Here is a 22261-nt window from a genome sequence, read left to right as displayed (position 1 = left end):
ACAAACAGTGCTCGTCAACAGTATATATAATGATAGCACCAACCAGTGCTCACCAACAGTAAATATAATGATAGAACCAACCAGTGCTCACCAACAGTAAATATAATGATAGAATCAAACAGTGCTCACCAACAGTATATATTATGATAGAACCAAACAGTGCTCACCAACAGTATATATAGTGATAGAACCAAACAGTGCTCACCAACAGTAAATATAATGATAGAACCAAACAGTGCTCACCAACAGTATATATGATGATTTATAGAACCAAACAGTGCTCACCAACAGAATATATAGTGATCGAAGCAAACAGTGCTCACCAACAGTACATATAGTGACAGAACCAAACAGTGCTCACCAACAGTATATATAATGATAGAACCAAACAGTCCTCACCACTGCTCACCAACAGTATATATAGTGACAGAACCAAACAGTTCTCACCAACAGTATATATAGTGACAGAACCAAACAGTGCTCACCAACAGTATATATAGTGACAGAACCAAACAGTTCTCACCAACAGTATATATAGTGACAGAACAAACAGTGCTCACCAACAATATATATAGTGATAGAAGCAAACAGTGCTCACCAACAGTATATATAGCGATACATAGAACCAAACAGTGCTCACCAACAGTATATACAATGATAGAACCAAACAGTGCTCACCAACAGTTTATATTATTATAGATAGAACCAAACAGTGCTCACCAACAGCATATATAGTGATAGAACCAAACAGTGCTCGCCAACAGTATATATAGTGATAGAACCAAACAGTGCTCACCAACAGTATATATAACGATAGAACCAAACAGTGCTCACCAACAGTATATATAGTGATAGAACCAAACAGTGCTCACCAACAGTATATATAATGATAGAACCAAACAGTGCTCACCAACAGTATATATAATGATAGAACCAAACAGTGCTCACCAACAGTTTATATAGTGACAGAACCAAACAGTGCTCACCAACAGTATATATAATGATAGAACCAAACATTGCTCACCACTGCTCACCAACAGTATATATAGTGATAGAACCAAACAGTGCTCACCAACAGAATATATAGTGATCGAAGCAAACAGTGCTCACCAACAGTACATATAGTGACAGAACCAAACAGTGCTCACCAACAGTATATATAATGATAGAACCAAACAGTCCTCACCACTGCTCACCAACAGTATATATAGTGACAGAACCAAACAGTTCTCACCAACAGTATATATAGTGACAGAACCAAACAGTGCTCACCAACAGTATATATAGTGACAGAACCAAACAGTTCTCACCAACAGTATATATAGTGACAGAACAAACAGTGCTCACCAACAATATATATAGTGATAGAAGCAAACAGTGCTCACCAACAGTATATATAGCGATACATAGAACCAAACAGTGCTCACCAACAGTATATACAATGATAGAACCAAACAGTGCTCACCAACAGTTTATATTATTATAGATAGAACCAAACAGTGCTCACCAACAGCATATATAGTGATAGAACCAAACAGTGCTCGCCAACAGTATATATAGTGATAGAACCAAACAGTGCTCACCAACAGTATATATAACGATAGAACCAAACAGTGCTCACCAACAGTATATATAGTGATAGAACCAAACAGTGCTCACCAACAGTATATATAATGATAGAACCAAACAGTGCTCACCAACAGTATATATAATGATAGAACCAAACAGTGCTCACCAACAGTTTATATAGTGACAGAACCAAACAGTGCTCACCAACAGTATATATAATGATAGAACCAAACATTGCTCACCACTGCTCACCAACAGTATATATAGTGATAGAACCAAACAGTGCTCACCAACAGTATAAATTATGACAGAACCAAACAGTGCTCACCAACAGTATATATAATGATAGAACCAAACAGTGCTCACCAACAGTATATATAATGATAGAACCAAACAGTGCTCACCAACAGTATATATAGTGATAGAACCAAACAGTGCTGACCAACAGTACATATAATGATAGAACCAAACAGTGCTCACCAACAGTAAATATAATGATAGAACCAAACAGTGCTCACCAACAGTATATATTATGATAGATAGAACCAAACAGTGCTCACCAACAGAATATATAGTGATAGAAGCAAACAGTGCTCACCAACAGTACATATAGTGACAGAACCAAACAGTGCTCACCAACAATATATATAGTGATAGAACCAAACAGTATATATAGTAATAGAACCAAACAGTGCTCACCAACAGTGTATATAGTGATAGAACCAAACAGTGCTCACCAACAGTATATATAGTGATAGAACCAAACAGTGCTCACCAATAGTATATATAATGATAGAACCAAACAGTGCTCACCAACAGTATATATAATGATAGAACCAAACAGTGCTCACCAACAGTATATATAGTGATAGAACCAAACAGTGCTCACCAACAGTATATATAATGATAGAACCAAACAGTGCTCACCAACATTATATATAATGATAGAACAAAAAAGTGCTCACCAACAGTATATATAGTGACAGGACCAAACAGTGCTCACCAACAGTATATATAATGATAGAACCAAACAGTCCTCACCACTGCTCACCAACAGTATATATAGTGACAGAACCAAACAGTTCTCACCAACAGTATATATAGTGACAGAACCAAACAGTGCTCACCAACAGTATATATAGTGACAGAACCAAACAGTTCTCACCAACAGTATATATAGTGACAGAACAAACAGTGCTCACCAACAATATATATAGTGATAGAAGCAAACAGTGCTCACCAACAGTATATATAGTGATACATAGAACCAAACAGTGCTCACCAACAGTATATATAGTGATAGAAGCAAACAGTGCTCACCAACAGTACATATAGTGACAGAACCAAACAGTGCTCACCAACAATACATATAGAGATAGAACCAAACAGTATATATAGTAATAGAACCAAACAGTGCTCACCAACAGTGTATATAGTGATAGAACCAAAGAGTGCTCACCAACAGTATATATAGTGATAGAACCAAACAGTGCTCACCAATAGTATATATAATGATAGAACCAAACAGTGCTCACCAACAGTATATATAATGATAGAACCAAACAGTGCTCACCAACAGTATATATAATGATAGAACCAAACAGTGCTCACCAGTGCTCACCAACAGTATATATAATGATAGAACCAAACAGTGCTCACCAACAGTATATATAGTGATAGAACCAAACAGTGCTCACCAACAGTATATATAATGATAGAACCAAACAGTGCTCACCAACAGTATATATAATGATAGAACCAAACAGTCCTCACCACTGCTCACCAACAGTATATATAGTGACAGAACCAAACAGTTCTCACCAACAGTATATATAGTGACAGAACCAAACAGTGCTCAACAACAGTATATATAGTGACAGAACAAACAGTGCTCACCAACAATATATATAGTGATAGAAGCAAACAGTGCTCACCAACAGTATATATAGTGATACATAGAACCAAACAGTGCTCACCAACAGTATATACAATGATAGAACCAAACAGTGCTCACCAACAGTTTATATTATTATAGATAGAACCAAACAGTGCTCACCAACAGCATATATAGTGATAGAAACAAACAGTGCTCGTCAACAGTATATATAATGATAGCACCAACCAGTGCTCACCAACAGTAAATATAATGATAGAACCAACCAGTGCTCACCAACAGTAAATATAATGATAGAATCAAACAGTGCTCACCAACAGTATATATTATGATAGAACCAAACAGTGCTCACCAACAGTATATATAGTGATAGAACCAAACAGTGCTCACCAACAGTAAATATAATGATAGAACCAAACAGTGCTCACCAACAGTATATATGATGATAGATAGAACCAAACAGTGCTCACCAACAGAATATATAGTGATCGAAGCAAACAGTGCTCACCAACAGTACATATAGTGACAGAACCAAACAGTGCTCACCAACAGTATATATAATGATAGAACCAAACAGTCCTCACCACTGCTCACCAACAGTATATATAGTGACAGAACCAAACAGTTCTCACCAACAGTATATATAGTGACAGAACCAAACAGTGCACACCAACAGTATATATAGTGACAGAACCAAACAGTTCTCACCAACAGTATATATAGTGACAGAACAAACAGTGCTCACCAACAATATATATAGTGATAGAAGCAAACAGTGCTCACCAACAGTATATATAGCGATACATAGAACCAAACAGTGCTCACCAACAGTATATACAATGATAGAACCAAACAGTGCTCACCAACAGTTTATATTATTATAGATAGAACCAAACAGTGCTCACCAACAGCATATATAGTGATAGAACCAAACAGTGCTCGCCAACAGTATATATAGTGATAGAACCAAACAGTGCTCACCAACAGTATATATAACGATAGAACCAAACAGTGCTCACCAACAGTATATATAGTGATAGAACCAAACAGTGCTCACCAACAGTATATATAATGATAGAACCAAAGAGTGCTCACCAACAGTATATATAATGATAGAACCAAACAGTGCTCACCAACAGTTTATATAATGACAGAACCAAACAGTGCTCACCAACAGTATATATAATGATAGAACCAAACATTGCTCACCACTGCTCACCAACAGTATATATAGTGATAGAACCAAACAGTGCTCACCAACAGTATAAATTATGACAGAACCAAACAGTGCTCACCAACAGTATATATAATGATAGAACCAAACAGTGCTCACCAACAGTATATATAATGATAGAACCAAACAGTGCTCACCAACAGTATATATAGTGATAGAACCAAACAGTGCTCACCAACAGTACATATAATGATAGAACCAAACAGTGCTCACCAACAGTAAATATAATGATAGAACCAAACAGTGCTCACCAACAGTATATATTATGATAGATAGAACCAAACAGTGCTCACCAACAGAATATATAGTGATAGAAGCAAACAGTGCTCACCAACAGTACATATAGTGACAGAACCAAACAGTGCTCACCAACAATATATATAGTGATAGAACCAAACAGTATATATAGTAATAGAACCAAACAGTGCTCACCAACAGTGTATATAGTGATAGAACCAAACAGTGCTCACCAACAGTATATATAGTGATAGAACCAAACAGTGCTCACCAATAGTATATATAATGATAGAACCAAACAGTGCTCACCAACAGTATATATAATGATAGAACCAAACAGTGCTCACCAACAGTATATATAGTGATAGAACCAAACAGTGCTCACCAACAGTATATATAATGATAGAACCAAACAGTGCTCACCAACATTATATATAATGATAGAACAAAAAAGTGCTCACCAACAGTATATATAGTGACAGGACCAAACAGTGCTCACCAACAGTATATATAATGATAGAACCAAACAGTCCTCACCACTGCTCAACAACAGTATATATAGTGACAGAACCAAACAGTTCTCACCAACAGTATATATAGTGACAGAACCAAACAGTGCTCAACAACAGTATATATAGTGATAGAACCAAACAGTTCTCACCAATAGTATATATAATGATAGAACCAAACAGTGTTCACCAACAATATATATATAATGATGGAACCAAACAGTGCTCACCAACAGTATATATAATGATAGAACCAAACAGTGCTCACCAACAGTATATATAGTGATAGAACCAAACAGTGCTCAACAACAGTATATATAGTGACAGAACCAAACAGTGCTCACCAACAGTATATATAGTGATAGAACCAAACAGTGCTCACCAACAGTATATATAATGATAGAACCAACCAGTGCTCACCAACAGTAAATATAATGATAGAACCAACCAGTGCTCACCAACAGTAAATATAATGATAGAACCAAACAGTGCTCACCAACAGTATATATTATGATAGATAGAACCAAACAGTGCTCACCAACAGTATATATAGTGATAGAACCAAACAGTGCTCACCAAAAGTACATATAGTGACAGAACCAAACAGTGCTCACCAACAATATATATATAGTGATAGAACCAAACAGTGCTCACCAACAGTATATATTATGATAGATAGAACCAAACAGTGCTCACCAACAGTACATATAGTGACAGAACCAAACAGTGCTCACCAACAATATATATAGTGATAGAACCAAACAGTATATATAGTAATAGAACCAAACAGTGCTCAACAACAGTATATATAGTGATAGAACCAAACAGTTCTCACCAATAGTATATATAATGATAGAACCAAACAGTGTTCACCAACAATATATATATAATGATGGAACCAAACAGTGCTCACCAACAGTATATATAATGATAGAACCAAACAGTGCTCACCAACAGTATATATAGTAATAGAACCAAACAGTGTTCACCAACAGTGTATATATAATGATAGAACCAAACAGTGGTCACCAGTGCTCACCAACAGTATATATAATGATAGAACCAAACATTGCTCACCAGTGCTCACCAACAGTATATATAGTGATAGAACCAAACAGTGCTCACCAACAGTATATATAGTGACAGAACTAAACAGTTCTCACCAACAGTATATATAGTGACAGAAACAAACAGTGCTCACCAACAATATATATAGTGATAGAAGCAAACAGTGCTCACCAACAGTATATATAGTGATACATAGAACCAAACAGTGCTCACCAGCAGTATATATAGTAATAGAACCAAACAGTGCTCACCAACAGTATATATAGTGATAGAAACAAACAGTGCTCACCGACAATATATATGGTGATAGAAGCATAAAGTGCTCACCAGTGCTCACCAACAGTATATATAGTGACAGAACCAAACAGTGCTCACCAACAGTATATATAGTGATAGAACCAAACAGTGCTCACCAACAGTATATATAATGATAGAACCAACCAGTGCTCACCAACAGTAAATATAATGATAGAACCAACCAGTGCTCACCAACAGTAAATATAATGATAGAACCAAACAGTGCTCACCAACAGTATATATTATGATAGATAGAACCAAACAGTGCTCACCAACAGTATATATAGTGATAGAACCAAACAGTGCTCACCAACAGTACATATAGTGACAGAACCAAACAGTGCTCACCAACAATATATATATATAGTGATACAACCAAACAGTGCTCACCAATAGTATATATAATGATAGAACCAAAGAGTGCTCACCAACAGTATATATAATGATAGAACCAAACAGTGCTCACCAACAGTATATATAGTGATAGAACCAAATAGTGCTCACCAACAGTATATATAATGATAGAACCAAACAGTGCTCACCAACAGTATATATAGTAATAGAACCAAACAGTGCTCACCAATAGTATATATAATGATAGAACCAAACAGTGCTCACCAGTGCTCACCAACAGTATATATAATGATAGAACCAAACAGTGCTCACCAGTGCTCACCAACAGTATATATAGTGATAGAACCAAACAGTGCTCACCAACAGTATATATAGTGATAGAAATAAACAGTGCTCACCAACAATATATATAGTGATAGAAGCAAACAGTGCTCACCAGTGCTCACCAACAGTATATATAGTGACAGAACCAAACAGTGCTCACCAACAGTATATATAGTGACAGAACCAAACAGTGCTCACCAATAGTATATATAGTGACAGAACCAAACAGTGCTCACCTACAGTATATATAGTGATAGAAACAAACAGTGCTCACCAACAATATATATAGTGATAGAAGCAAACAGTGCTCACCAACAGTATATATAGTGATACATAGAACCAAACAGTGCTCACCAACAGTATATATATAGTAATAGAACCAAACAGTGCTCACCAACAGTATATATAGTGATAGAAACAAACAGTGCTCACCAACAATATATATAGTGATAGAAGCAAACAGTGCTCACCAACACTATATATTATGATAGATAGAACCAAACAGTGCTCACCAACAGTATATATAATGATAGAACCAAACAGTGCTCACCAACAGTATATATAGTGACAGAACCAAACAGTATATATAGTGATAAAGTAAAGTACAAATAAAAAGACAGAGAAAAACGATGATAGAACCAACCAGTGCTCACCAACTGTAAATATAATGATAGAACCAACCAGTGCTCACCAACAGTAAATGTAATGATAGAACCAAACAGTGCTCACCAACAGTATATATTATGATAGATAGAACCAAACAGTGCTCACCAACAGTACATATAGTGACAGAACAAGACAGTGCTCACCAACAATATATATAGTGATAGAACCAAACAGTATATATAGTAATAGAACCAAACAGTGCTCACCAACAGTGTATATAGTGATAGAACCAAACAGTGCTCACCAACAGTATATATAGTGATAGAACCAAACAGTGCTCACCAATAGTATATATAATGATAGAACCAAACAGTGCTCACCAACAGTATATATAATGATAGAACCAAACAGTGCTCACCAACAGTATATATAGTGATAGAACCAAACAGTGCTCACCAACAGTATATATAATGATAGAACCAAACAGTGCTCACCAACAGTATATATAATGATAGAACCAAACAGTGCTCACCAGTGCTCACCAACAGTATATATAATGATAGAACCAAACAGTGCTCACCAACAGTAGATATAGTGACATAACCAAAGAGTGCTCACCAACAGTATATATAGTGATAGAAACAAACAGTGCTCACCAACAATATATATAGTGATAGAAGCAAACAGTGCTCACCAACAGTATATATAGTAATAGAACCAAACAGTGCTCACCAACAGTATATATCGTGATAGAAACAAACAGTGCTCACCAACAATATATATAGTGATAGAAGCAAACAGTGCTCACCAGTGCTCACCAACACTATATATAGTGATAGAACCAAACAGTGCTCACCAACAGTATATATATTGACAGAACCAAACAGTGCTCACCAACAGTATATATAGTGACAGAACCAAATAGTGCTCACCAACAGTATATATAGTGATAGAAACAAACAGTGCTCACCAACAATATATATAGTGATAGAAGCAAACAGTGCTCACCAACAGTATATATAGTGATACATAGAACCAATCAGTGCTCACCAACAGTATATATAGTGATAGAAACAAACAGTGCTCACCAACAATATATATAGTGATAGAAGCAAACAGTGCTCACCAACAGTATATATTATGATAGATAGAACCAAACAGTGCTCACCAACAGTATATATAATGATAGAACCAAACAGTGCTCACCAACAGTATATATAGTGACAGAACCAAACAGTATATATAGTGATAAAGTAAAGTACAAATAAAAAGACAGAGAAAAACACTTGACTCACCAACAGTGTATATACTGCAGTCAGTCAGCTTGTTGATGGAAGCTTCCTGGTACACTCCATCAGGGTTCTTCACCTCTACTACAGCACCAACCTGACAGACCAGACATACTGCTGTTAACATTCAATACTGGCTGACATTTATCTGGCTACGGTGACTAAGTCCTCATCACTTCATGTAGACATGAAAAGATGCATTTATAATGAAGAGTATAAGACAACAGTAGTGGCCTGAGGCTGGGCTGGCCGGTCTCGTACCTTCAGAGGGCCTTGGATGCTGTCATCATGGACCTCTGCTGTGGTCAGGTCTGGTTTAAAGGTCACCTGAAGAGGAAGAAAAGGGAGGAAGAGGAGGTTAGAGAGTTAGTAATGTCAGTAAACAAACAATTCACGCCCTCATCTGACCTCCTGCTCCTACCTCATCAAACAAACTCAAAACCTGACAGATAGTCAAGACGTCGTTGTCTCTCCAGGACTGGGACGGGCGAGATGAGACGTGAGAGACAGCCCAAGCTGCTTTCACACTGTGAATCAATACGCTTGGCTTTCTACTTCAGAGCACTTTAGTGAGAGAGTGCCAGAGCACCCGAAAAATGTATGAATTTCCAAATGGCATGTTATGCCTTTTGTTATAACAGGTGTCAGTTAACGTCGACTAAAAACGGAATCCAAATTGTTGCCAGTAAACAGTGACGATCATAACCACCGTCTTGATAACTGTGTAAAAAGCTCTGCAGGGGACAATACTATGCTCAGAGCCAGCTGTTACCTGATTTGTGTCTGGAAACGAGCTAGTGAGATATACAGTACCAGTCAAAAGTGTGGACACACCTATTCCTTCAAGGGTTTTTCTATATTTTTACTATTTTCTACATTGTAGAATAATAGTGAAGACATCCAAACAATGAAATAACACATATGGAATCATGTAGTTAACAAAATAAATGTTCAACAAATCAAAATATATTTTATATTTGAGAATCTTCAAAGTAGCCACGCTTTGCATTGATGACAGCTGTGCACACTATTGGCATTCTCTCAAACAGCTTCATCTGGAATACTTTTCCATCAGCCTTGGAGTTCCCACATATGCTGAGCACTTGTTGGCTGATTTTCCTTCACTCTAAGGTCCAATTCATCCCAAACCAACCAATTGGGTTGAGGTTGGGTGATTGTGGAGGCCAGGTCATCTGATGCAGCACTCCATCACTCTCCTTCTTGGTCAAATGTCCCTTACACAGCCTGGAGGTGTGTTGGGTCATTGTCCTGTTGAAAGCCAAATGATAGTGGGACTAAGCGCAAACCAGATGGGATGGCGTATCGCTGCAGAAAGCTGTGGAGGCCATGCTGGTTAAGTCTGCCTTGAATTCTAAATAAATCATTCACTGACAGTGCTGGGGTGGCAGCGTAACATAATGGTTAGAGCTTTGGACCAGTAACCGAAAGGTTGCAAGATCGAATCCCCGAGCTGACAAGGTAAAAATCTGTCGTTCTGCCCCTGAACAAGGCAGTTAACCCACTGTTCCTAGGCCGTCATTGAAAATAAGAATTTGTTCTTAACTGACTTGCCTAGTTAAAAAAATATAACATTTTTTATTAAAAATAAGCACCATCACACCTTCTCCTCCATGCTTCACGGTGGGAACCACACGTGGAGATCATCCGTTCACCTACTCTGCATCTCACAAAGACACGGCAGTTGGAACCAAAAATCTCAAATTCGGACTCATCGGACCAAAAGATATTTCCACCGGTCTAATGTCCATTGCTTGTGTTTCTTGGCCCAAGCAAGTCTCTTCTTCTTATTGTTGTCCTTTAGTAGTGGTTTCTTTACAGCAATTCAACTATGAAGGCCTGATTCACACAGTCTCCTCTGAAAAGTTGATTTTGAGATATTACTTGAACTTCTCCTCTGCAGCAGAGGTAACTCTGGGTCTTCCTTTCCTGTGGCGGTCCTCATGGGAGCCAGTTTCATCATAGTGCTTGATGGTTTTTGCAGACTGCACTTGAAGAATCTTTCAAAGTCCTTGAAACTTTCCGCATTGACTGACCTTCATGTCTTAAAGTAATGATGGGCTGTCGTTTCTCTTTGCTTATTTGAGCTGTTCTTGCCATAATATGGACTTGGTCTTTTACCAAATAGGGCTATCTTCTGTATACCACCCCTACCTTGTCACAACACAACTGATTGTCTCAAATGCATTAGGTAGGAAAGAAATTCTACATTGTTGAAAATAGTAAAAAATTAAGAAAAACCCTGGAATGAGTGTCCAAACTTTTGACTGGTACTGTATATACATATTTTGAAATATATTTTCCTTTATTCTTTTCCACTAACCCTACCCCCCCTAACTGGAGTAAACTAATGAACAATAACACTTAGGATTCTACTTCCAGCTTAAACATACTATATACATTTTAAGGACACAGTATATTTTACATGAGTTATCTTGTTGGTATTAGTCCCACCCTTCAGCTCCACTAAACCCCTCCCATCTATCTCTTAACACCATCCATATTGGATTTCTATTTGCCATATATTTTCAACTGTGATGTGATGTTTTACAAAAGTTCTGAACCTTTCTATTCTCATAGTTTCTACAGATTGTAAACTAAAGATTAACATTTTTGCTAAAAGTATTATTATATTATTGATTGATTGACTATGACTTTTCAAATCACCCAGTATTGCTATCTGCATGGTTAGCTTCAGGTAAATGTTGCAATTCTTCAGCCATTCCTGGACCTGTGACCAAAAGCAAGCTACATATGGACAGTACCAATATAAATGATCTAATGACTCTGCTTCCTCACAGCAAAATCTGCAGAGCTGGGAAGATTGTATCCCCCATATTTATAACATTCTATTGGTTGCAAGAATTTTGTATAATAATTCAATTGAAAAATTCTACGCTTTGAAACCAGTGTCGTTTTGCAAATCAATTCACAAACCAAGTGCCATGGAATCGGTACATCGAAAATCTCTTCCCAACAATTTTTCTCTTTATATGTATCAGCGGTCAATGTTTTGGTCCTTAAATTAAACTGGTGTATAAACTCAGCAACAAAAACCCCTCCCTTTTTCAGGACCCTGTCTTTCAAAGATAATTCGTAAAATCCAAATAACTTCACAGATCTTCAGGACACTAAAGAGGCCTTTCTACTGACTCTGAAAAACACCAAAAGAAAGATGCCCAGGGTCCCTGCTCATCTGCGTGAACATACTTTAGGCATGATGCAAGGAGGCATGAGGACTGCAGATGTGGCCAGGGCAATACATTTCAATGTCCATACTGTGAGATGCCTAAGACAGCGCTACAGGGAGACAGGACGGACAGCTGATCGTCCTCGCAGTGGCAGACCACGTGTAACAACACCTGCAGAGGATCCGTACATTCGAACATCACACCTGCGGGACAGGTACAGGATGCAACAACAACTGCCCAAGTTACAATAGGAACGCACAATCCCTCTATCACTGCTCAGACTGTCCGCAATAGACTGAGAGAGGCTGGACTGAGGGCTTGTAGGCCTGCGGTAAGGCAGGTCCTCACCAGACATCACCGGCAACAACGTCGTCTATGGGCACAGACCCACCGTCGCTGGAACAGACAGGACTGGCAAAAAATGCTCATCACTGACGAGTCGTGGTTGTGTCTCACCAGGGGTGATGGTCGGATTTGCGTTTATTGTCGAAGGAATGAGCGTTACACCGAGGCCTGTACTCTGGAGTGGGATCGATTTGGAGGTGGAGGGTCCGTCATGGTCTGGGATGGTGTGTCACAGCATCATCGGACTGAGCTTGTTGTCATTGCAGGCAATCTCAACGCTGTGTGATAAAGGGGAGACATCGTCCACCTTCACCTGGTACCCTTCCTGCAGGCTCATCCTGACATGACCCTCCAGCATGACAATGCCACCAGCCATACTGCTCGTTCTGTGCGTGATTTCCTGCAAGACAGGAATGTCAGTGTTCTGCCATGGCCAGCGAAGAGCCCGGATCTCAATCCCACTGAGCACGTCTTGGACCTGTTGGATCAGAGGGTGAGGGCTAGGGCCATTCTCCCCAGAAATGTCCAGGAACTTGCAGGTGCCTTGGTGGAAGAGTGGGGTAACATCTCACAGCAAGAACTGGCAAATCTGGTGCAGTCCATGAGGAGGAGATGCACTGCAGTAATTAATGCAGCTGGTGGCCACACCAGATACTGACTGTTACTTTTGATTTTGACCCCCCTCCAACCTTTGTTCAGGGACGCATTCCATTTCATGTCTGTGGAACTTGTTCAGTTTATGTCTCAGTTGTTGAATCTTACGTTTATACAAATATTTACTTAACATTAATCAGTTCCTTGGTTAAAACAGCTACGACTTGAACAACAGTTTAATAGATCATTATATTGTATATTACCAACAGAAACTACCACTAGGGCCAGACTCAGACTCAGGCACAATAACAGTGTTGAACAGTTACCTTGGCCTTGACCAGTCTCTTGGCAGTCTTAATTTTGGCCTCACAGAAAGCACCTCTGTACTTGGCGCTGACATCCGTGCCCACTGTCAGGTAGGGCGGCTCCTCCGGAGTCTGAACGGAGAGAGAGGGAGGGAGGGAGGGGACACGGAGTGGAAGGGAGTCAATAATGCCATACAGATTAGTAGAAAAGAACAAGAGATTCAAATGAGGACAGAGCAGTGACAGAGGAGGAGGCAGTGAGTGAATAATACCACAGATACAGTACATGATGACTATCTTAACACTTGTACCAAGAAACAAACATTCTCATTTGTCTTGAATTACCAGTACTAACAGCCAATGGCTACTTTATTGATGTACTTCATTATAGCCATCTACAGAGTCTGCAGGCTTCATTATAGCCATCTACAGAGTCAGCAGGCTTCATTATAGCCATCTACAGTCTAGAGAGTCAGCGGGCTTCATTATAGCCATCTACAGAGTCAGCAAGCTTCATTACAGCCATCTACAGTCTACAGAGTCAGCAGGCTTCATTATAGCCATCTACAGAGTCAGCAGGCTTCATTATAGCCATCTACAGGGTCAGCAGGCTTTATTATAGACGTCTACAGAGTCAGCAGGCTTCATTATAGCCATCTACAGTCTACAGAGTCAACAGGCTTCATTATAGCCATCTACAGTCTACAGAGTCAACAGGCTTCATTATAGCCGTCTACAGAGTCAGCAGGCTTCATTATAGCCATCTACAGGGTCAGCAGGCTTTATTATAGCCGTCTACAGAGTCAGCAGACTTCATTATAGCCATCTACAGAGTCTGCAGGCTTCATTATAGCCATCTACAGTCTACAGAGTCAACAGGCTTCATTATAGCCGTCTACAGAGTCAGCAGGTTTCATTATAGCCATCAACAGAGTCAGCAGGCTTCATTATAGCCATATACAGTGTACAGAGTCAGCAAGCTTCATTATAGCCATCTACAGTCTACAGAGTCAGCAGGCTTCATTATAGCCATCTAAAGGGTCAGCAGGATTCATTATAGCCATCTACAGAGTCAGCAGGCTTCATTATAGCCATCTATAGAGTCAGCAGGCTTCAATATAGCCATATACAGTGTACAGAGTCAGCAAGCTTCATTATAACAATCTACAGTCTACAGAGTCAGCAGGCTTCATTATAGCCATCTACAGGGTCAGCAGGATTCATTATAGCCATCTACAGAGTCAGCAGGCTTCATTATAGCCATCTACAGGGTCAGTAGGCTTTATTACAGGCATCTACAGTCTACAGAGTCAGCAGGCTTCATTATAGCCATCTACAGTCTACAGAGTCAACAGGCTTCATTATAGCCGTCTACAGAGTCAGCAGGCTTCATTATAGCCATCTACAGTCTACAGAGTCAGCAGGCTTCATTATAGCCATCTACAGAGTCAGCAGACTTCATTATAGCCATCTGCAGAGTATGCAGGCTTCATTATAACCATCTACAGTCTACAGAGTCAACAGGCTTCATTATGCCATCTACAGAGTCAGCAGGCTTCATTACAGCCATCTACAAAGTCTGCAGGCTTCATTTTAGCCATCTACAGTCTACAGAGTCAGCAGACTTCATTATAGCCATCTACAGTCTACAGAGTCAACAGGCTTCATTATAGCCGTCAACAGAGTCAGCAGGCTTCATTATAGCCATCTACAGAGTTGGCAGGCTTCCTATAGCCATCTACAGTCTACAGAGTCAGCAGGCTTCATAATAGCCATCTACAGTCTAGAGAGTCAGCAGGCTTCATTATAGCCATCTACAGTCTACAGAGTCATCAGACTTCATTATAGCCATCTACAGTATATAGAGTCAGCAGGCTTCATTATAGCCATCTACAGTCTACAGAGTCAGCAGTCTTCATTATAGCCATCTACAGTCTACAGGGTCAGCAGGATTCATTATAGCCATCTACAGTCTACAGGGTCAGCAGGCTTCATTACAGCCATCTACAGAGTCAGCAGGCTTAATTATAGCCATCTACAGAGTCAGCAGGCTTCATTATAGCCATGTAAAGTCTACAGAGTCAGCAGGCTTCATAATAGCCATCTACAGTCTAGAGAGTCAGCAGGCTTCATTACAGCCATCTACAGAGTCAGCAGGCTTAATTATAGCCATCTACAGAGTCAGCAGGCTTCATTATAGCCATCTACAGTCTACAGAGTCAGCAGGCTTCATTATAGCCATCTATAGAGTCAGCAGGCTTCATTATAGCCATCTAAAGAGTCAGCAGGCTTCATTATAGCCATCTACAGTCTACAGAGTCAGCAGGCTTCATTATAGCCATCTACAGAGTCAGCAGGCTTCATTATAGCCATCTACAGAGTCAGCAAGCTTCATTGTAGCCATCTTCAGAGTCAGCAGGCTTCATTATAGCCATCTACAGAGTCAGCAGGCTTCATTATAGCCATCTTCAGAGTCAGCAGGCTTCATTATAGCCATCTACAGAGTCAGCAGGCTTCATTATAGCCATCTAAAGAGTCAGCAGGCTTCATTATAGCCATATACAGAGTCAGCAGGATTCATTATAGACATCGACAGTCTACAGAGTCAGCAGGATTCATTATAGAAATCTACAGTCTACAGAGTCAGCAGGCTCCATTATAGCAATCTACAGAGTCAGCAGGCTTCATTGTAGCCATGTACAGTCTACAGAGTCAACAGGCTTCATTATAGCCGTCTACAGAGTCAGCAGGCTTCATTATAGCCATCTACAGTCTACAGAGTCAACAGGCTTCATTAGAGCCATCTACAGAGTCAGCAGGCTTCATTATAGCCATCTACAGGGTCAGCAGGCTTTATTATAGCCGTCTACAGAGTCAGCAGACTTCATTATAGCCATCTACAGAGTCTGCAGGCTTCATTATAGCCATCTACAGTCTACAGAGTCAACAAGCTTCATTATAGCCTTCTACAGAGTCAGCAGGTTTCATTATAGCCATCAACAGAGTCAGCAGGCTTCATTATAGCCATCTACAGTCTACAGAGTCAGCGAGCTTCAGTATAGCAATCTAAAGGGTCAGCAGGATTCGTTATAGCCATCTACAGAGTCAGCAGGCTTCATTATAGCCATCTATAGAGTCAGCAGGCTTCAATATAGCCATATACAGTGTACAGAGTCAGCAAGCTTCATTATAACAATCTACAGTCTACAGAGTCAGCAGGCTTCATTATAGCCATCTACAGGGTCAGCAGGATTCATTATAGCCATCTACAGAGTCAGCAGGCTTCATTATAGCCATCTACAGGGTCAGTAGGCTTTATTACAGGCATCTACAGTCTACAGAGTCAGCAGGCTTCATTATAGCCATCTACAGTCTACAGAGTCAACAGGCTTCATTATAGCCGTCTACAGAGTCAGCAGGCTTCATTATAGCCATCTACAGTCTACAGAGTCAGCAGGCTTCATTATAGCCATCTACAGAGTCAGCAGACTTCATTATAGCCATCTGCAGAGTATGCAGGCTTCATTATAACCATCTACAGTCTACAGAGTCAACAGGCTTCATTATGCCATCTACAGAGTCAGCAGGCTTCATTACAGCCATCTACAAAGTCTGCAGGCTTCATTTTAGCCATCTACAGTCTACAGAGTCAACAGGCTTCATTATAGCCATCTACAGAGTCAGCAGACTTCATTATAGCCATCTACAGTCTACAGAGTCAACAGGCTTCATTATAGCCGTCAACAGAGTCAGCAGGCTTCATTATAGCCATCTACAGAGTTGGCAGGCTTCCTATAGCCATCTACAGTCTACAGAGTCAGCAGGCTTCATAATAGCCATCTACAGTCTAGAGAGTCAGCAGGCTTCATTATAGCCATCTACAGTCTACAGTCATCAGACTTCATTATAGCCATCTACAGTATATAGAGTCAGCAGGCTTCATTATAGCCATCTACAGTCTACAGAGTCAGCAGTCTTCATTATAGCCATCTACAGTCTACAGGGTCAGCAGGATTCATTATAGCCATCTACAGTCTACAGGGTCAGCAGGCTTCATTACAGCCATCTACAGAGTCAGCAGGCTTAATTATAGCCATCTACAGAGTCAGCAGGCTTCATTATAGCCATGTAAAGTCTACAGAGTCAGCAGGCTTCATAATAGCCATCTACAGTCTAGAGAGTCAGCAGGCTTCATTACAGCCATCTACAGAGTCAGCAGGCTTAATTATAGCCATCTACAGAGTCAGCAGGCTTCATTATAGCCATGTAAAGTCTACAGAGTCAGCAGGCTTCATTATAGCCATCTACAGTCTACAGAGTCAGCAGGCTTCATTATAGCCATCTATAGAGTCAGCAGGCTTCATTATAGCCATCTACAGTCTACAGAGTCAGCAGGATTCATTATTGCCATCTACAGAGTCAGCAGGATTTATTATAGCCATCTACAGTCTACAGAGTCAGCAGGCTTCATTATAGCCATCTACAGAGTCAGCAGGCTTCATTATAGCCATCTACAGAGTCAGCAGGCTTCATTATAGCCATCTACAGAGTCAGCAGGCTTCATTATAGCCATCTACAGAGTCAGCAGGCTTCATTATAGCCATCTACAGAGTCAGCAGGCTTCATTATAGCCATCTACAGAGTCAGCAGGCTTCATTATAGCCATATACAGAGTCAGCAGGATTCATTATAGCCATCGACAGTCTACAGAGTAAGCAGGCTTCATTATAGCCATCTGCAGAGTATGCAGGCTTCATTATAGCCATCTACAGTCTACAGAGTCAACAGGCTTCATTATGCCATCTACAGAGTCAGCAGGCTTCATTATAGCCATCTACAGAGTCTGCAGGCTTCATTATAGCCATCTACAGTCTACAGAGTCAGCAGGCTTCATTATAGCCATATACAGAGTCAGCAGGATTCATTATAGCCATCGACAGTCTACAGAGTAAGCAGGCTTCATTATAGCCATCTGCAGAGTATGCAGGCTTCATTATAGCCATCTACAGTCTACAGAGTCAACAGGCTTCATTATGCCATCTACAGAGTCAGCAGGCTTCATTATAGCCATCTAAAGTCTACAGAGTCAGCAGGATTCATTACAGCCATCTACAGTCTAGAGAGTCAGCAGGCTTCTTATAGCCATCTACAGTCTACAGAGTCATCAGACTTCATTATAGCCATCTACAGTATATAGAGTCAGCAGGCTTCATTATAGCCATCTACAGTCTACAGAGTCAACAGGCTTCATTATAGCCATCTACAGAGTCAGCAGGCTTCATTATAGCCATCTACAGTCTACAGAATCAGCAGGCTTCATTATAGCCATCTACAGTCTACAGGGTCAGCAGGATTCATTATAGCCATCTACAGTCTACAGGGTCAGCAGGCTTCATTATAGCCATCTACAGTCTACAGGGTCAGCAGGCTTCATTACAGCCATCTACAGAGTCAGCAGGCGTCATTATAGCCATCTACAGAGTCAGCAGGCTTCATTATAGCGATCTACAGTGTACAGAGTAAGCAGGCTTCATTATAGCCATCTACAGTCGACAGAGTCAGCAGGCTTCATTATAGCCATCTATAGATTCAGCAGGCTTCATTATAGCCATCTACAGTCTACAGAGTCAGCAGGATTCATTATAGCCATCTACAGAGTCAGCAGGATTTATTATAGCCATCTACAGTCTACAGAGTCAGCAGGCTTCATAATAGCCATCTACAGGGTCAGCAGGCTTCATTATAGCCATCTACAGAGTCAGCAGGCTTCATTGTAGCCATATAGAGTGTACAGAGTCAGCAAGCTTCATTATAGCCATCTACAGTCTACAGAGTCAGCAGGCTTCATTATAGCGATCTACAGGTTCAGCAGGATTCATTATAGCCATCTACAGAGTCAGCAGGCTTCATTACAGCCATATACAGAGTCTGCAGGCTTCATTTTAGCCATCTACAGTCTACAGAGTCAACAGGCTTCATTATAGCCATCTACAGAGTCAGCAGACTTCATTATAGCCATCTACAGTCTACAGAGTCAACAGGCTTCATTATAGCCGTCAACAGAGTCAGCAGGCTTCATTATAGCCATCTACAGAGTTGGCAGGCTTCCTATAGCCATCTACAGTCTCCAGAGTCAGCAGGCTTCATAATAGCCATCTACAGTCTAGAGAGTCAGCAGGCTTCATTATAGCCATCTACATTCTACAGAGTCATCAGACTTCATTATAGCCATCTACAGTATATAGAGTCAGCAGGCTTCATTATAGCCATCTACAGTCTACAGAGTCAGCAGTCTTCATTATAGCCATCTACAGTCTACAGGGTCAGCAGGACTCATTATAGCCATCTACAGTCTACAGGGTCAGCAGGCTTCATTACAGCCATCTACAGAGTCAGCAGGCTTAATTATAGCCATCTACAGAGTCAGCAGGCTTCATTATAGCCATGTAAAGTCTACAGAGTCAGCAGGCTTCATTATAGCCATCTACAGTCTACAGAGTCAGCAGGCTTCATTATAGCCATCTACAAAGTCAGCAGGCTTCATTATAGCCACCTACAGAGTCAGCAGGCTTCATTGTAGCCATCTTCAGAGTCAGCAGGCTTCATTATAGCCATCTACAGAGTCAGCAGGCTTCATTATAGCCATCTACAGAGTCAGCAGGCTTCATTATAGCCATCTACAGAGTCAGCAGGCTTCATTATAGCCATATACAGAGTCAGCAGGATTCATTATAGCCATCGACAGTCTACAGAGTCAGCAGGATTCATTATAGCCATCTACAGAGTCAGCAGGCTTCATTGTAGCCATGTACAGTCTACAGAGTCAACAGGCTTCATTATAGCTGTCTACAGAGTCAGCAGGCTTCATTATAGCCATCTACAGAGTCAGCAGGCTTCATTATAGCCATCTACAGTCTACAGAGTCAGCAGGCTTCATTGTAGCCATCTACAGTCTAGAGAGTCAGCAGGCTTCATTATAGCCATCTACGGTCTACAGAGTCATTAGACTTTATTATAGCCATCTACAGTATATATAGTCAGCAGGCTTCATTATAGCCATCTACAGTCTACAGAGTCAACAGGCTTCATTATAGCCGTCTACAGAGTCAGCAGGCTTCATTATAGCCATCTACAGTCTACAGAGTCAGCAGACTTCATTATAGCCATCTGCAGAGTATGCAGGCTTCATTATAACCATCTACAGTCTACAGAGTCAACAGGCTTCATTATGCCATCTACAGAGTCAGCAGGCTTCATTACAGCCATCTACAAAGTCTGCAGGCTTCATTTTAGCCATCTACAGTCTACAGAGTCAACAGGCTTCATTATAGCCATCTACAGAGTCAGCAGACTTCATTATAGCCATCTACAGTCTACAGAGTCAACAGGCTTCATTATAGCCGTCAACAGAGTCAGCAGGCTTCATTATAGCCATCTACAGAGTTGGCAGGCTTCCTATAGCCATCTACAGTCTACAGAGTCAGCAGGCTTCATAATAGCCATCTACAGTCTAGAGAGTCAGCAGGCTTCATTATAGCCATCTACAGTCTACAGTGTCATCAGACTTCATTATAGCCATCTACAGTATATAGAGTCAGCAGGCTTCATTATAGCCATCTACAGTCTACAGATTCAGCAGTCTTCATTATAGCCATCTACAGTCTACAGGGTCAGCAGGATTCATTATAGCCATCTACAGTCTACAGGGTCAGCAGGCTTCATTACAGCCATCTACAGAGTCAGCAGGCTTAATTATAGCCATCTACAGAGTCAGCAGGCTTCATTATAGCCATGTAAAGTCTACAGAGTCAGCAGGCTTCATAATAGCCATCTACAGTCTAGAGAGTCAGCAGGCTTCATTACAGCCATCTACAGAGTCAGCAGGCTTAATTATAGCCATCTACAGAGTCAGCAGGCTTCATTATAGCCATGTAAAGTCTACAGAGTCAGCAGGCTTCATTATAGCCATCTACAGTCTACAGAGTCAGCAGGCTTCATTATAGCCATCTATAGAGTCAGCAGGCTTCATTATAGCCATCTAAAGAGTCAGCAGGCTTCATTATAGCCATCTACAGTCTACAGAGTCAGCAGGCTTCATTATAGCCATCTACAGAGTCAGCAGGCTTCATTATAGCCATCTACAGAGTCAGCAAGCTTCATTGTAGCCATCTTCAGAGTCAGCAGGCTTCATTATAGCCATCTACAGAGTCAGCAGGCTTCATTATAGCCATCTACAGAGTCAGCAAGCTTCATTGTAGCCATCTTCAGAGTCAGCAGGCTTCATTATAGCCATCTACAGAGTCAGCAGGCTTCATTATAGCCATCTAAAGAGTCAGCAGGCTTCATTATAGCCATATACAGAGTCAGCAGGATTCATTATAGACATCGACAGTCTACAGAGTCAGCAGGATTCATTATAGAAATCTA

The 22261-nt window shown here is 40.4% G+C and overlaps 1 protein-coding gene across 3 annotated transcripts in view; it reads right to left on the bottom strand.

The window, feature by feature from the left end:
* arid4b (AT-rich interaction domain 4B) overlaps window positions 1-22261 on the bottom strand; it is a 243060-nt gene that overhangs the window by 162146 nt on the left and 58653 nt on the right. For all 3 annotated transcript variants that reach the window (XM_045702251.1, XM_045702252.1, XM_045702253.1), the window contains exons 3-5: window positions 13856-13966; window positions 9643-9708; window positions 9388-9478 (exon numbers count right to left, since the gene is read on the bottom strand). In XM_045702251.1, coding sequence (XP_045558207.1) covers window positions 9388-9478; window positions 9643-9708; window positions 13856-13966 — 268 coding nt within the window. The remainder of the gene's footprint in view (window positions 1-9387; window positions 9479-9642; window positions 9709-13855; window positions 13967-22261) is intronic.

The sequence above is a fragment of the Salmo salar genome, chromosome ssa19 (assembly GCF_905237065.1).
Source record: "Salmo salar chromosome ssa19, Ssal_v3.1, whole genome shotgun sequence".
In the NCBI taxonomy this organism is placed as follows: Eukaryota; Metazoa; Chordata; class Actinopteri; order Salmoniformes; family Salmonidae; genus Salmo; species Salmo salar.
This window is presented reverse-complemented; position numbering and strand designations above follow the sequence as displayed.